This window comes from Onychostoma macrolepis, chromosome 01 (genome assembly GCF_012432095.1).
Source record: "Onychostoma macrolepis isolate SWU-2019 chromosome 01, ASM1243209v1, whole genome shotgun sequence".
NCBI lineage: Eukaryota > Metazoa > Chordata > Actinopteri > Cypriniformes > Cyprinidae > Onychostoma > Onychostoma macrolepis.
This window is the reverse complement of record NC_081155.1, coordinates 11,318,478-11,334,349: the sequence shown is the minus strand read 5'-3', so window position 1 is coordinate 11,334,349 and position 15,872 is coordinate 11,318,478. Positions and strand designations below refer to the sequence as shown.

Below are 15,872 nucleotides of genomic sequence, written 5' to 3'. Positions count from 1 at the left end.
AATTTTATGGGTCTTGCTTCAGGTCTCATTTGCTTCCAGCTATTTTTAGCTGTACAAAACAGCTCGTTTTGCTCCTTGATAATGCAAATTGGTGTGTCTTACCATATTATTTTAATGTATTATCTTAATTATTAACACACCGGTTTGTAGTGCAAACAGTTTTACCATTTACTGCACGTGTGTAATTCTTCTCCTTATTTCCCGGCTAATGAACCGGAAGTCTCACACATATAGGCTTCTGCCTTGAAGAAGTGGTTAAAGCTAAATTTGGGATAAGTACCATTAACCCAATTTTACCATGACCTGGCAACAATCACCTAGCACCAAGGGATCACTTTTTGAAAATAAGTGCATTTCCTTCAGAAAATGTAAAAAATAATAACACGCTACAGCTAATGTAGATACTGCTGCCAAAAAGGATTTCAACAGTACCATAAATAGTCCATACACTTTTACTCACCATTACAAGTCTTCTAATAAGCTTATAAGGAACAAACAAAAATTTAAATGTTTAATAAAACTTCCGTTACGCTCTGCCAGTTCAAACTGAGTTTCACCCGCGAACTTTGTTTACATTCTGCGCTGAGCCATATAAGGTAAAAAGGGAGGAGTTGAAACTGTGCATAAACTTTATTGGCTCTGTTGCATGTGGAATTTGAATATGCAAAAACTAGAATTAGAACTCGCCTTCCTTCAAACTCCATATAATTGGCAGCTTCAGATATTTTTCAGTCTGGAAAATGTTCGGGTTAAAGAATTACTACCCTGTGGGATGATCAGTTGTGACTGGAGCACGCGCACGGCTTGACTGCAGGATTGCGATTTAACTAGGATCCCGCTCTCTCCTCTCTCTCTCTCTCTCTCTCTCTCTCTCTCTCTCTCCAGAGGGGAGGTTTAGCTCGATCTCGGAGTGAATCGGGCAGCAGATGCCATCACCTGTCGCGAGGCTGCACTGGTGCAAGAGCGCGCAAGCAAGAGGCTGTCCTGAAGCCAATTCAACAGATACCGCTGCTGACAGATTTAACCTGCACTATGTTTTCCGGTGTTTTTTGCATTTATCTACTCTTCTCATCTCCTTCGAGGGGTGTTTCACACCTTCCTGCGTTTCACTGATACATACTCAGGTAAGCACAGTTTACTGTTTCGGATTGAGGTTTTGATTTATTTTATTTTAGTCAACAAACCATGTAAGTTAAGGAATCTTGTAATAATAATTGTAAGGATATTCTTAACTTGCTTCAGGTCTGTTTTTGTTGATACACTGATCGTATGGGACGTTGCGCATAATAAAATATAAACATAAAATAAAGACATCTTAAACATTTTTTCTTTATAATTGCCCAATAATGCACTTTTAATACCCTGTTGGTTTGTTTAAGCGTATTAAGTTTTTATGTCATCACAGATGAATAACATAAAATATGCATTTTAGTTATTACGCAGTTTACAAAGTGTTATTTAATCATAAATAATGTCTCTAAAGAATGCAACCAAGCACGAAAGACAGGCACACAGATAGTTTGAAAGAAAATGCTGTTTAGGAAATCAGTCGAGACCCTCAACGCATCTTCAGCGCCAGTGCGTTTATTCTGCGGGTAAATGCTGTGAGTTGCATGGACCAGCAGTGAAGTCTGTACAGAAATATCAAACCAATGTTATGGCCTAAAAATATTGTAAATAATAAACTGTATAAATGTATACATATGTGACAAGTTGCCCCAACTTTGCCTCTTGTCGTGAGAACACAGTTCAAACTTATGGTTAACATATTTGGATGTTATTTAGATGACTCTTGTCTACATATATATCATTGTAATTTTATTGTGTTGAAAACTATTATATGGTTTGGAGGTGAGAATTTACAGAAACTATGTAGTAGTTTTAAACTAGATGTTATTTTACTAGAATTTAACTGGACTATTGATTCAAAACCCTACAGTGACAGCAGTCTATACATATAGCAATGAAAGGGGAAACAGGCACGCATAAAATTTAGTTTTAGGTTAACTGAAATCAAATCCGCTCTATTAGATTATGATCTGTGCTGACAGTCAGTTTTAGGTCAATAATAACTAATATGTGACCCTGGACCACAAAACCAGTCTTAAGTGTCAATTTTTCAAAATTTTTCAAAAGCTGAGTGAATAAGCTTTCCATTGATGTATGGTTTGTTAGGATCGGACAATATTTGGCCGAGATACAACTATTTGAAAATCTGGAATCTGAGGGTGCAAAAAAAAAAAAATCTAAATATTGAGAAAATCGCCTTTGAAGTTGTCCAAATTAATTCTTAGCAATGCATATTACTAATAAAAAACGACGTTTTGATATATTTACAGTAGTAAATTGACAAAATATCTTCATGGAATATGATCTTTACTTAATATACTAATGAGTTTTGGCATAAAAGAAAAATCTATAATTTTGACCTATACAGTGTATTTTTGGCTATTGCTACAAATATACCCCAGCGACTTAAGACTGGTTTTGTGGTCCAGGGTCACATATAGATGGCAGAATCAATCAAAATCCAATAAAAAACATTTTTTTATTGCAATTGTTGCCATAGTTAACTGTGTTTTGCCTCTTTAGTTCAGAAGCTTGAAAAAAACTTGTTTGGTTCAGTAGATGTCAAGTATAGTGTATTTAAACCAAGCTTTTTAATATAGTTTTTAATGCATGAACGTAGTGTGCCACGCAACACTGAGGAGAGACATGAAACAGGAGACAGTAAGCGACAGAGAGATATGCATGCATGCGTTGTGTCACTTCAGTCTCCTTGTGTGGGTTTGCTGTTTTGGCTCTGATCTTTATAGCTGAGGTGTGATCATCTGCACTGATTCAGTCTCTCTGATTTCTCACTGTAAAACAAGCCATCTCAAGCACATTAAATGAACACAAGCCATATTCTCTCTCTCTCTGACAAACACATACACGCATAAAGAGAAACTATGCACCTTTCCACTGAGCTGTTATGGATTCATTGCTGCTTTATACTCTCTCTCAGTCACTCATCCTTACCTCTGCACTCATTTCTCACCCTTTTTTATCCTTCTGTCCATTCCAGATCCAGAATGGAGTCATTAAACCAATCCGGGTGGGTGGGGCCAATCCCAGGGGATTATAACTCCTCCTCCTCCTTTGGACTGGGATTTTCAGGAAGTCCAGTTGGGAATTACACTGCCAATGTGTCCGATCAAAGCATGCCGTTTCAAGGGAGCAGCACGATGATTACTGCTGTCATATCATTCACCGTGTTCATCGTTGGACTCACTGGCAACACTCTGGCTATCTACGTAGTTTTGCGCTATGCTAAAATGAAAACAGTTACAAACATATACATTTTAAACTTGGCCGTGGCTGATGAGCTGTATATTTTGGGCCTCCCGTTCCTTACGACGCAAAACGTACTTTCCTACTGGCCGTTTGGCTCATTCCTGTGTCGCGTCGTCATGACGGCAGACTCGTTAAATCAATTCACAAGCATCTTCTGTTTGACAGTGATGAGTATTGATCGCTATTTAGCAGTAGTGCATCCTATCCGCTCCACTAGGTGGCGCCGACCACGAGTAGCTAAAGCAGTTAGCGCAGCAGTGTGGGCGTTTTCCTTCATCGTTGTTCTCCCCGTGGTGATATTCTCTGACGTTCAGGACATGTTTAACTCATGCAACATGAGTTGGCCGGAGCCACGAGACGTTTGGTCGACGGCATTCATACTTTACACCGCAACGCTCGGATTCTTCGGCCCCCTGCTGGTCATCTGCATGTGTTACCTGCTCATCGTAGTCAAGGTGAAGTCGTCCGGAGCCCGGGCAGGATTTACGAAGCGCAGACGCTCCGAGCGGAAAGTGACCCGCATGGTGGTGGTGATTGTGGTGGTGTTTGTCCTCTGCTGGCTGCCGTTCTACATCATCAACATCGTAAACCTGGTGTTCATACTCCCAGAGAACAGCGTGATGGCAGGGGTGTATTTTTTCGCCGTTATCCTGTCGTATGCAAACAGCTGCGCCAATCCGCTGCTCTACGGGTTCTTGTCCGACAACTTCAAGCAGAGTTTCCGGAAGGTGCTGTGTGTGCGCAAGGCAAACGGAGTGGAGGATGGAGATCCCAGTGTGCCGCGGACGGAGAAAACGACGACCCATGATACCTTCCTGACACCTCGGAACAATGACTTTAATGGACACGTACAGGGCAGCCAGGTACAGTCACTCTGAAAGCACATTTCACATATTTTACATGTGTTTAATGAATCTGTTGAATGTTTATTTTGGGGCTGTCAATAGATAAAAAGACAAAAAGTTTAATTTGCGATTAAACGCACACTTAATGTGAAATTAAACACACCATTTATTCATTTTCGGCTCAAACTAGACTTCAGACTCAATAAGCTTTAAATGGTACTTCAAAACGCGATGTATGCACACAACTTTTCGTTTATTTAGAGTTCCATCTGATTTTTTTTTTAAATAGAAATTTCTGCCTACCAGGGTTATGAGTGTTTTCATTATTATAGATCATTTTAACGCATTATGCATTTTGAATAAACTAAATTCGTTAACGCATTAATGTTGCCAGTCCTAGTTAATATTGCTAAAGTGTTTTAGCAGTCTTTAAAACATTTACGCGACACCATTTTCAACTAAATGCAGAAAATTTTTATGCGTTTTTGAAAACAATAGTATTATTGCGTAAATTACAAAAATGCAAATTGTGAAAATGGTGACGTATGCGAATTACGTGTTCAGTCTAATCTCGCATGCGCGAGTACTTGACAAACCAAAACAGCATTCGTATTCACCTCTCTGTAGAAGAATGCGTGCATAGATGCATAGTGTTTATTTACAAAGTGACAAGACAACTACTGGCCTGGCATGCATAATGCAGCATTTATAGCAATTTTTGTTGATCTGTGTGAAAGTTGACCATTTTAACAACATTGTCATCTGTATGCAAAACTTAAAAAAAAATTATAAGTAAAACCTTTTCCATTTTGTGGCTGTGTAAACATACCTTTAGACATTCAATTATTTGCATTATCTGATATGTTGAATGTTTTAGATCATAAAAGCTCAGTAACACTTGAATGCACTAACAATGAAAAATACTTCTGAAGCATTTATTTATATTAGTTAATGTTAATTTCAACATTTATTAATTCATTATTAAAATTGAAAGTTGTAATACTATTTAACTGACCTGAGCTAACATGAAATAAAGGAGAATTTTAAACAGCTAATAGATTTGCTCATTGTTAGTTAATGCATTAACTCATGCTAACTAATGGGACCTTATTGTAAAGTGTTACTGAATGTTCTCTAAATTTGTTTTAAGGCACAGTTCACCCAAAAAATGACCAGACTGACTTTCTTTTGTGGGAAAAAATAGATGTTTAGCAGAGTTTTTACATTATTCTAACCATCAATGCATATGAACAAAAAGGACAACCAGAACAATTCAGAAGACTTAAAGAATTTAAGTCATATGATCTACTTGATAGCATTCAAAAGTCTATCTTAACATTTTAAATATTATGACATTATGTTTTGTGTTGCACTGAAGGGTTTGGAGCAACATGAGGGTGAGTAAATGTTGACAGAATTGTTACTTTTTGGTAAACTACCTCTGAATTGTTTTCTACAAGAATAAAAACAAACGGTACAGTTAGGGCCAGTTGGTTTTTAGCCCTTTGCTGGTGTGTTCATGAATTCTCTGTAGATTACAAACATGCTGAGAATTTTACATTCGATACAGCTGCCAACATGTTGCTCCTTCCTCCCTCCCCAAAGAGACAATCTCAGTGAAATTGATTTACTGAGCAGCAAATGGAGTGAGAGAGTGAGCGTTTGTGTGTGTGTGTGTGTGTGTGTGTGTGTTTGTGTGTGTCTTCCTGTCCATCAGTCCTAACCCCCTTAGTGCCCTTAGGGACAGCACTACTCATATGTTCCCAATAAACATTCCCAATGTCCATGTATATTAGCATCTGTGTGTGTTTGTGAGTGAAAGAAGAAGAAAGGAAAAGAAAGAAAGAAAGAAAGAAAGAAAGAAAGAAAGAAAGAAAGGGCGATAGTATGACCAAAATCTTACATCAATGATTCATTTTATATAACAATGACACAAAGGAGTTTTTGTCACTAATACATTCATGAGTATTTTTTAATTTTTTTTATGTTTACAACTGTTCTATAGAAATGTCAAACAATTGTCAAAATAGTCCAATTTGGCCAGTAATATAGATATTTTTGGTGAAAATTAATCAAATAAATAATTTATTTATTAAACAACCATGATAAATATTACCACATAGTTATTTGACATCACTTATATTTTTGGATTTTGAAAATCATTAAAATTATTATTGTTTTTTTAATTTGGAGCCAAGAGATAATTCTTCAGACAATGTAGCAATATATTATGTTCAAAAAAACAAACAAACTCAAAATAGTGTAACTTTATTAAAAATTATATCTGTGACTTTAAGTTGTAATTGGAAGCACACTTGAAATTGTTGTTGAAATAATCAGTATACATACCCATTTTTACCAGTTCTATTTTATAATATTGCTCAGCCCTAGTAGAAGAGATGATGAAATGTATTTCTCTGTGTTATGGCTTAGCTTGACCAAGTGGACCACAAGTATGTGTGTGTGTAGAAATGTGAGTGTATTATAAGAGTGTCCTTCCGGGAGTGAGATCAGACGATCCCATAGTTCATTCAGTGGGGAAATCAGAGCCATACGGCTCTAGAGACCGAATCAGATCTTTATGACTGAAGAATTCCTTGCCTTTGATGGACATCACAGCATCTGATGTAGGATCAATGGGCCAGTCCCTTTAAACCATTACTGCATCCACGGATTTGATATCAGCTCTAATGTCTCTCTGTGGCAGACTGGCTTTCCCTGCTCTGACTGATACTCAATCTGATCGCTGGAGACACAAGACACACATTCACTCTCTCTCTTTTAGCCATTTTTCACCGGCAGTGTAGCGCTGCTGGAACTGGAGGCCAATTTGATTCCATTTTGCATGTTTACAAAGCAAAAAAACGAACAAAAAAAGGCCTAGAAATGGGTCTTTAAACCTGCTTGTCTTGAAACGAGAACCAATCATCACCACTTGAAGTTTTCAGAACAACAAATTGCTCTGGCACAAACCAAAAAGTAGATCACACCCATTATTTAAAAAAAAGTAACTTTATTTTCCCTGTTTTCGTGAAATAAAATGGTTATATTTCAATTCATCATAAATTGAATATATCTAATAAACATAAATATATTCAATTAAATTATATATATGATAAATAATATTATAATTTATAATTGAATTAATTAATTAATTAACCTATAAATGTAATTTGTAAAAAAAAAAAAAAACATTTTATCTAAGGAACATAAATATATATTTAAATTAATTAATTTATAAAACAATATATAATATAAATAAAACAATATGATTTTAATACATTAAATATATTAAGTATTACATAATAATATTGTATTATATATAAATATATATATATATATATATATATATATATGCACTGTATCTTATGTTGAAAATAGTGCAATGAATTTTATTTGTTAAATATTTAATATATTTAATATTTTGTCTCTCATGTCTGTGGAAATGCAGGCCAGTTTTAATTGAGGTTCACAGATCCTGCGTCCATCTCCGGTAACATTCCAGAGTAAAAGTGTTGTTTTTCTCCATCTGTCTCTCTCTCAGTTTTGAGGAGTACCAGCAGGGAATCTCAGAGGCTGAATTAGAACCACATTGTGCATCAGAAAGAACATGTTATTCTACAGAATGAGAAACAGGAAGAAAGAAAAAAAGACTGAAAATGTTGGGAAACAGAAGGGCAGAATATTGTGCTTGTTAGGCTTCTATTTTTACAAGTGCAATTTAAAGGGACAGTTCCCTTAAAAATGTAATTCTGTCATTATTTACTCACAACGATGTTGTTCCAAAACCTGTATGAAATTTGTGTCTGAAATTTTCATTATTGCATCATTATTTTTCTAAACTTCAAAACAGCATCATCGACACACACACAGCAGTACAGATGTACCACTGTCTGTCCTGTTCTGTGTTTCTGCAGGATCTGCAGTTACAGTCTTGCATGAGCGCGTCTGAGAAGCCTCAGCCTGCAAGACCCCAGATCATTGGCCAGTCCACACTCTAAACGCTGTTTCTCTCTCTGTCTGTCGTTTCCATCCTTATTTCGTCTCCTTTCCTGTGCTCTCTTGTCTTATCGTCTCTCCGTTCATCCCTTCAATTTGTCTGTCTGTCCGCCTGTCTCTTCTTCTGGCTTTTTGTGGAAGGTGTGGCCTGAGCCTCAAGCCACGCCCCTGAACGTGCCAGTGACTCCGCCCTCCCACCCAGCAGAGCTCAGCCTCCACCCGGTGCCCGCTGTCGCCACGCCCAGCTCCAGCCGTGACCTGTGACCCCGGCGGGTCGTGAGGGCCCCTCCGAACAATGCCAGGATACTTTGTTTTGGGTGGAGGGTGCAGTGTGCAGTGTGCTGGAAACACCAGGGTCTTCATGCACATGGAAACCTGGAAATATCAGGAATTTTAAAACGTCCTGGGAAATTCTATGTTGAATTTAAATGCTTTAAAATATTTAATCAGTTAAGAATTACTGTTTGTGAATTTGTAAAACACTATTTAAAACCAGGGGCCTCATTTATAAAGTGTGCGTACGCTCAGATTTGATCTTAGAGTGTGCGAACGCTTAAATCCATGCCAGCGCTCATATTTGTAAAAACGTCTTTGACGTGGAAATGTGCTTAGCGTCACGTCAGGGTCTGAGCAGACGTACGCACTTTTTCTTGTCGGAATACTGCATGTTAATGATGACTGCAATGTTAAAGACATTAATTAGAAGTCGTTTGCAAGGCAGAGCTGAAACAATTCATTTCCGCGCAAGTTCAAGATCATTTGCGATTCATAAATTTCACATCTGAAAGAGACACGTACGTGCTTTTTCTGTACGTACGTTCATTTAATGAATCACACGTACGCATATTTGAGAAATGATCGTAAGATCAATTTAGGATGGTTTCTGCTCAACATTTTATAAATGAGGCCCCTTGAGTCTGAGGCCACCAGTGAAAATCTGTTTCGTACTTTTAGAATTCATTACAACCCTTCAACATAAAATATAATGTTAGCAAAACCATTTTTTAAAGTTTTTCTTTAATGATTAAGTGTAAAGCATGACTTTCTACAGCATGACCTAAAAAGGAATAGAGTCCGAAATCTCATACTGTCATTTTACATTTATTTGTTTTACATTTAAAAAAAAAAAAATCCAAATGCCTTCTTTTTATTTTCTGGTTTCAATTACATTTTGAATCCCAGATTTTCAACATGGTCTCAGACTTTTGGGCCCAACTTTTAGAGAGTTTTAAGAAAGGATGGAAAAAAGAAACAGGAGAGGGATTTAGAAGAGAGACAGGACTTCAGATGCAAGTGAAGGGGATTTCAAAATGATGAATGTTGGTATATTGCTTTTCACTCACACACACACACACACACACACTCTTTAAAACAGAAACATTCAATCAATTTTCCTGCATTAAACACAAAATAACCTTTTCTCTTTCTCCTCTACAATCAAATGATTGATGCGAAGAGAACAAAAAAGAAACACACACACAGAAAGTTTATTATGTGTACCTGCTACATCTGATTGCGAAAAAACTCAGCGTATCCCAGTGTCCTTCACAAGCACAGACTAATACGCTGTGTTCCTTCAGCAGTCTAAACTTGGAAAAGTGCAATAGAACTCCAAGACGTTTGATGTAATACTTGGAAACTCATTCTAATATTAACAACCCAGTTATCATTAATATTCCCTTTTAAACAGATCAAAATTATTCCAACTACAAGATAAAACCAGCTTAGCAAATCAGCAGGGTTATCAGAAATAACTGAAATTAAAACTGTAAAAATCGTATTTTCTTGAAATAACTTGATGTTATTGCAATGGCAAAATTTCTCATTTTCATTTAGTTTGAGTTGAAGTACTAATATATAACTAAACAGAAGCAAAACTGAAAGTTAATAATGTAATAACTTAACTACAGCATATAGACATTTTTAAAATAAAAAATTATCAAAAACACATCAAAACTACTCAAACTTGAACTAAAATGAAAATGAATATGGAAAATATAGAAACTGAATCTAATGCAAAATGTTACGAAAAACTATAATAGTATATCAATGATACTACAGGTTTTCAGAGAGAGATAAATTATTCTCTCTGTTAATCTCTGATAATTGTATACCTGCCAAATGAATGCTAGCACTGTAGAGCATCTTTTTGTGCAAAATTTGGTTGCGGTATGTTGGTCAGTGTTTTTAATTGACAACTGAACATCTGCGAGGCAAACCAGTTGGTTTTTTTAGACATCTTTTTCCGGAGGTCAGCAGCTCAACACCGTTATGGTTGAATTTATCAAGTGAATGGATAGAGTGCAGCCGTTGACCCTCGACTCACTGGGAGCGCCTCATCTCTGGGCAGAAACTTCCCTTTCTTCATCTGGGGACTTGCACTGACAGGTAGAACGAGATGTGAAAGATTGCTTCTGGACGTCAGGATCCTAGCCAACTGAACTTTCTCACATGTCAGAGGGGATGGGAATCTGTGGAAACTGGGATTTTAAAGCACTTTAGGGTGTGGTGTTCAATGATTGTCGAGTATGAGGTTCAAGATAGCGTTTCCTGATCCGTATCGATGTGTTTAAACTGTGCTCTGCTCTCTGCCAAATGTAGCAAAGTGCCTTTTCTTGTCCCAGATCAAACTACCAGACATTTGAAAATGTGAGGCGTCGGTGGAGGCCTTAGAGACACAACTTGTTGTTTGCTTTCTTTGTTGTTCGGCTTCTTTCCCTCGTCGTTTATTAGTGAGGATTATTTCCGTTCATATGCTTCATTGTTAAGTGTAATGTATGTATTCATATGGTTTATATTTTAAGAACACTTTTTGACAATGTCACTATGTAATGATATTGTAAAGTTACTGCCAGTGTAATGGAAACCACACCAACAAACATTATCATTGCCTTTCATAAGTCATTTCTATTGATGTTTGATGTACAAATGGTCTCATTTGCAGAAAACATCTCATTGGATGAACCCATTTAGTGTTCGCTGCCACCCTTTCTTACCATTGGTGGAAGTTTCTAGAAATGGCTTCAATGCCTTAGCTACAAAGATCTTCCTTGTGCGACAGCGTTTAAGTGTTCTGCGTGTATTTAGCTGTTCATAAAGAATGTGCATTGCTTTGTTAATGCTAAATGTGCCTCTGATATAAACTTTGATGACACTCATAATTCAGCAGGCATATTTTAGGCCTGTTCATGTCTGCCAGCAAGCTTTACGATCAATACTTCAGCTTCTTCTATATTAAACCCAAAGACTTGTTTGATTCTAGACTTGTTAGGCACGTGTCGGCGGCGCCTTCAAACTGTGAATGACGCATTAACGAATCACTCTGTGCTGAAGAAATGCTGAGAAAATGTCATGTTCTGCAATGTTGTTGGTCTTAATATTACTTTTTAATGATTACTCACTTTTTATTAATCATTTGTTTCACAATCCTTATTAGGAACCTGTGACATCTGTGTAAGAAAATGTTTAGAAAAAAAGTTTTAATTGCAGAAATCTTGATGGAGATATATAAAATATACAGTTTCCTGAAAGAGACCCTTCAGATCATATATTGCACTCGTTAAAACGTTAAAACTTAATATCAGAAATCTATATTGATGGCATATTGCTGACATTAGGAGGGCGCTTGAATAGCTGATGCCATTATTACTTATGAAATCAATCACCAGACCTCATTAAGTGAGAATCAAATATTGAAGTTGTACATATACTATGTTTTTGTCTAAATAAAACAGTGTATTCCTTAGTCATTTGCTCTTGGTTTTTCTTTCATTCTCTTCATGTCAGTGTTTTTTAGGCCTCTGAAATCTGAGTTGCATTCAGGTGACGTACCATTGCAGACTTTTGAGTTTTGTCAGGCATTGTTTCTGCTACTCAGGTATTTTAATAAAATACATTTTTAATTAGAAATAACCAGACCAGACTTGAATGGATACCTTTAAGGAGGTCTGCAATATCTGGAGAGAGTTCGTGTGTTAGCATTTTACATTCATCTCAATGACATTTGCTTGGCTTGAGCAGGACCACCTCGAAGCACACAATATAAAATCTGCCATATTGCCCAAGACGGCATTACCTTTTGAGCCTCTAAATGTCATGTGACTAATCAATCTTTAGATACAGTCCTAAACCTTCATGAGTGAAAGAACATACGCATCTGCTACAAGAAAAAACAAAATGTCAATCATATGATCAGTCTTTGAATTTTTGCTGGTTATTATTGGGTCCTTCACACTTGATGAAGAACGTGGTTCTCACCAATTTTAATTATTAGCTGCGAAGACATGAAAATATTCAATAAATGACTAGAAATCTAAAGGCCAATGGTGTTGTAAAGGCCCCAATGCAAAACCAATAAATTCAGGCCCTAAATATCCTTACAGAGTTCACATTAATGAACTTACATGAAAATGTAACACTGTAATGTTGTGTTTACAGTCTCAACCAACTTAGTGGTCTCAAAGTATCTTTTCATTAACAATAAAAAGTTCAATGTCTATGTTGGCTCTAGAGAAATGTAAATGTAACATTTGCCTTGCATCTTAATTTTTATTTGCCCTAAAGGGTTATATTTTGCGTAATAAAACTAATTTCAGTGTGTAATGATACAATTAACCTGATTTTATGACTGAAGCTCTGAAAATTTCATTTAAATGGGTTGTGGCTATTCACACTCAAAAACCCTGCTAAAAAAACAATAGAAGCCCAATAGAAACCATCACAGAAATTCTAATGGTTTCCATTAAAATACCATTATAAACCATTAGCTTTTTCCAGTAATACCATTACAAAATTCCTTTTTGTAGTGTGCTCTGGGCATTTTTCCAATAGGATTTAACATCCCACCAATAGAATCCATCACATACCAGTAGACACCATTATAGTTTCCATTAAAACCAATACAATTCCCATTAAAACCATTAAAACCATTACATTTTCTATTGTGTTTTGGGCAGGGTTCTGTTGGTTTTTTCAGCAGGGAAGGTATGCTATTTATAGTGTATAAAGGTGGAACATGCTTAATATAGCAGACAATAAGCCTACTGTTCACACCTAGTGCAAATAGTAATGAAAATTAAAGTTTAAATTGAAGTAAAATGCTAATATCTGCAAAACATGCGAAATGGCTGAGCAATGGTGGGCGGAGTTATTAAAATGTCTGACTATTTGTTCTCAGTGTAAATAGACACTTCCTAAAAATTTTCATCATTTATTTTAGTCTTTTAACGGGGTTGTTTAAGCGTGTACAGAAACTGAGAGAAATCCACGATCCACAGCGCGGCTGCCGTTAGTTTCAGTGCCAAATTTGAATATGCAGAAACTAAAATAGCGGGTTTTATATCTAAATAATAGCATGCAGCTCTTATGTTTGTGTGCAAAACCAGTAAATAACTGTTGCATTTTACTGCATCAAGCCGAATTTAATCCTATTACCAGGGGCAACATCACATCATAAAGGACTAATTAAAACAGTTCAGTGTTTTAATTAAAACTGTCTCCTGGTTTTGTTTGTGTCATTGGTTGAGTCCTTGTGCTTGGTTCAGATCGTGTCTCATCCTCAGTCTTCAATTTCCCATCTTTTCTCACTCTGCCTCCATTTGCTCCTCTGTTCCACCTCAATCAGGTTTTCAACCTGTGATTCCATTACACTCTCTCCCTCCTGTCTCTGTTTTTTTCTGTTCCTAAATCAATTCCCACTTTACATTCCCTCGTTCTGCATTCAGCCGCCTGGGGAGGATAAAAAGACTCTTTGTGTCTTCGTTTTCAATCCACTTTCACATTGTCATCTCAGGCTTTCGCTGTTGCTCCATATCTCAAGTGCCTTCAGATGAACTCTCTCTGCAACATTATACACTTATCTGAAAAGCCATTTTGTGTCAAATAGCAGAGGCTGCAAATGCTCCAGGATTGTCATAGACTTCAAATTATGAATATAGAAGAAGTAAACAAAGATGCAAAGTAATGAAGCATCCGTCTCATCAGACAGGCTTACCATTTTCCAGCTTGATGGCAACACATCTTTGGTTTAGATCCGACAGGCAATAACACAGGAAAGCAAGCCCCAAAAACTAATAAACCAGATACAATTTCGGGCATGGAATTAGAAAAAGACAAATGGTATAGCAACATGACAAACAGGATCTCAGAAACAGCAAATAGTGTCATAAAAATATATTTTAAAGGGACACTTGTGGATCCTTATTCAAAATAAGTGTTTTATAGCCTGGTATCATGGGAGAGTTTTCCATTAAGAACATTTTATTCTGTAGTTCTTCAGAAAACCATCTGTACTATTTGATTTAAAGAACACAGATACCAACACACTGATCTGAAGAATCTATAATGGGACATCAAACACTTTTCTAATCTTAAAAGGACTAATAGCTAAAACAAGAAGCAAAGAATGTAATCACATATGTGTCTATGGTGGTTAAGAATAATACTGAATGCTGAGTAACTCTGTTAAAACCGTAGATGTGATGCAGTGACATTTAAACAAACAAAAAAAACTGTTTAAGTGTACAATATTTACTCACACACTCACACACACCTCAACACTTGGTACTAAAAACACCAATTAATAGCTATTTTTTAAGCACAAACACTCTGAATAGAAAATAAACCTGCCAAAACCTGGCAACAGCTAAAGTTGACAACAGTAGAAACAAAACAGGCAAACAGAAGCAAAAAAAAAAAAAAAAAAACTGGGAACACCAGTATCATTTCCTTCATTTTATGCCTTTTTTAATGCCATTTTACTTAAATATTACAAGTTTTTTTTTTTTTTTTTGTACAAGGCTATTGCAAAGCAGAAAAAACTCATTTATAAACAGGTCTGAATAAAATGCAAAAGTACAAAAATTAAGAATCACAATAGATAGCTACGACTGATATATAGACTTCAAATGATTTCCACAGATGTCTGGCAGTAACTTCGAGACATTCTCCAAACACTTAGGTCTTGAGCAATATCTGGACATTTCATTGCTGCTCTGAGGAGGAATATTCAGTGATGTTGGGTGAGGTACTTCAACCTCTGGCACAAAGAAGAGGACTGCAACACCCCAGAGAACCTAGAGGTGATGAGATCTGTGGTAATCCATTAATGTTTGGTGGGATGTTCATTGTACCCGTGGACGTAGGTCAGAAATCCCTGTGTTGACGTGATTTACAACCATGAGATTGTTCTGCTAGATTTTTTGGCTTGACTGAAAATCTCAGTGAATTTACACAACCACTTTGCAAATTTCAGGGGAGGCTACAAAGAGTAAGGATTCCCACTGTTTGAGATAAGCCAGCTAAAGCTGACTGATATCCAGCATTTTTTAGAATAAATGAAGGCCGTTCTCACCAATGCTCCTGGTCTAATGAGTCCCTGCTCTGATAGATTCTTTATTCTACCAACAGCAAAGACCGATAACGCCTCGTCCGCTTCTGTTCCAACTGCTTTTGATGAATATCCTCCTGCATGGGAAACTGGAACTACTGCCAGCTGAACAAATTACCCTTGATACACCTGAAGCGCTTCTCTGAGATCTTTTTTTTACACCTTTCACTTTGTGGCCGTTGTGAAGGTCAAGGCACCAGAATCCAGACTCACTGGAACCGACATGGGGGAATTTGAGAATTTATGAAGCTGCCAAACTGGAAACCCAACAAGAGCAACCTTGGAAACCTCATTAAAAAGCTACC

At 36.7% G+C, this 15,872-nt stretch overlaps 1 protein-coding gene across 2 annotated transcripts; it reads left to right on the top strand.

Moving 5' to 3' along the window:
* The first annotated feature begins 748 nt into the window (after positions 1–748).
* On the top strand, positions 749–11,914 carry LOC131541216 (somatostatin receptor type 5). Of its 2 annotated transcripts, none has more exons than XM_058776834.1 (3): positions 749–1,124; positions 3,068–4,199; positions 8,099–11,914. In XM_058776834.1, exons 2-3 carry the CDS (start codon positions 3,075–3,077, stop codon positions 8,180–8,182), a joined length of 1,209 nt encoding a protein of 402 aa, XP_058632817.1. In that variant the 5' UTR covers positions 749–1,124; positions 3,068–3,074; the 3' UTR covers positions 8,183–11,914. The 2 variants fall into 2 exon arrangements, with proteins under 2 accessions (XP_058632817.1, XP_058632809.1); XM_058776826.1 differs by having other exon boundaries at positions 8,035–11,914.
* Positions 11,915–15,872: the final 3,958 nt, after the last annotated feature.

Coding starts and splice junctions, on each gene's coding strand:
- LOC131541216 (XM_058776826.1), top strand. CDS start 3,075: ATGGAGTCATTAAACCAATCCGGGTGGGTGGGGCCAATCCCAGGGGAT. Junction 4,200..8,034: donor GACACGTACAGGGCAGCCAG/GTACAGTCACTC, acceptor ACTTCAAAACAG/CATCATCGACACACACACAG.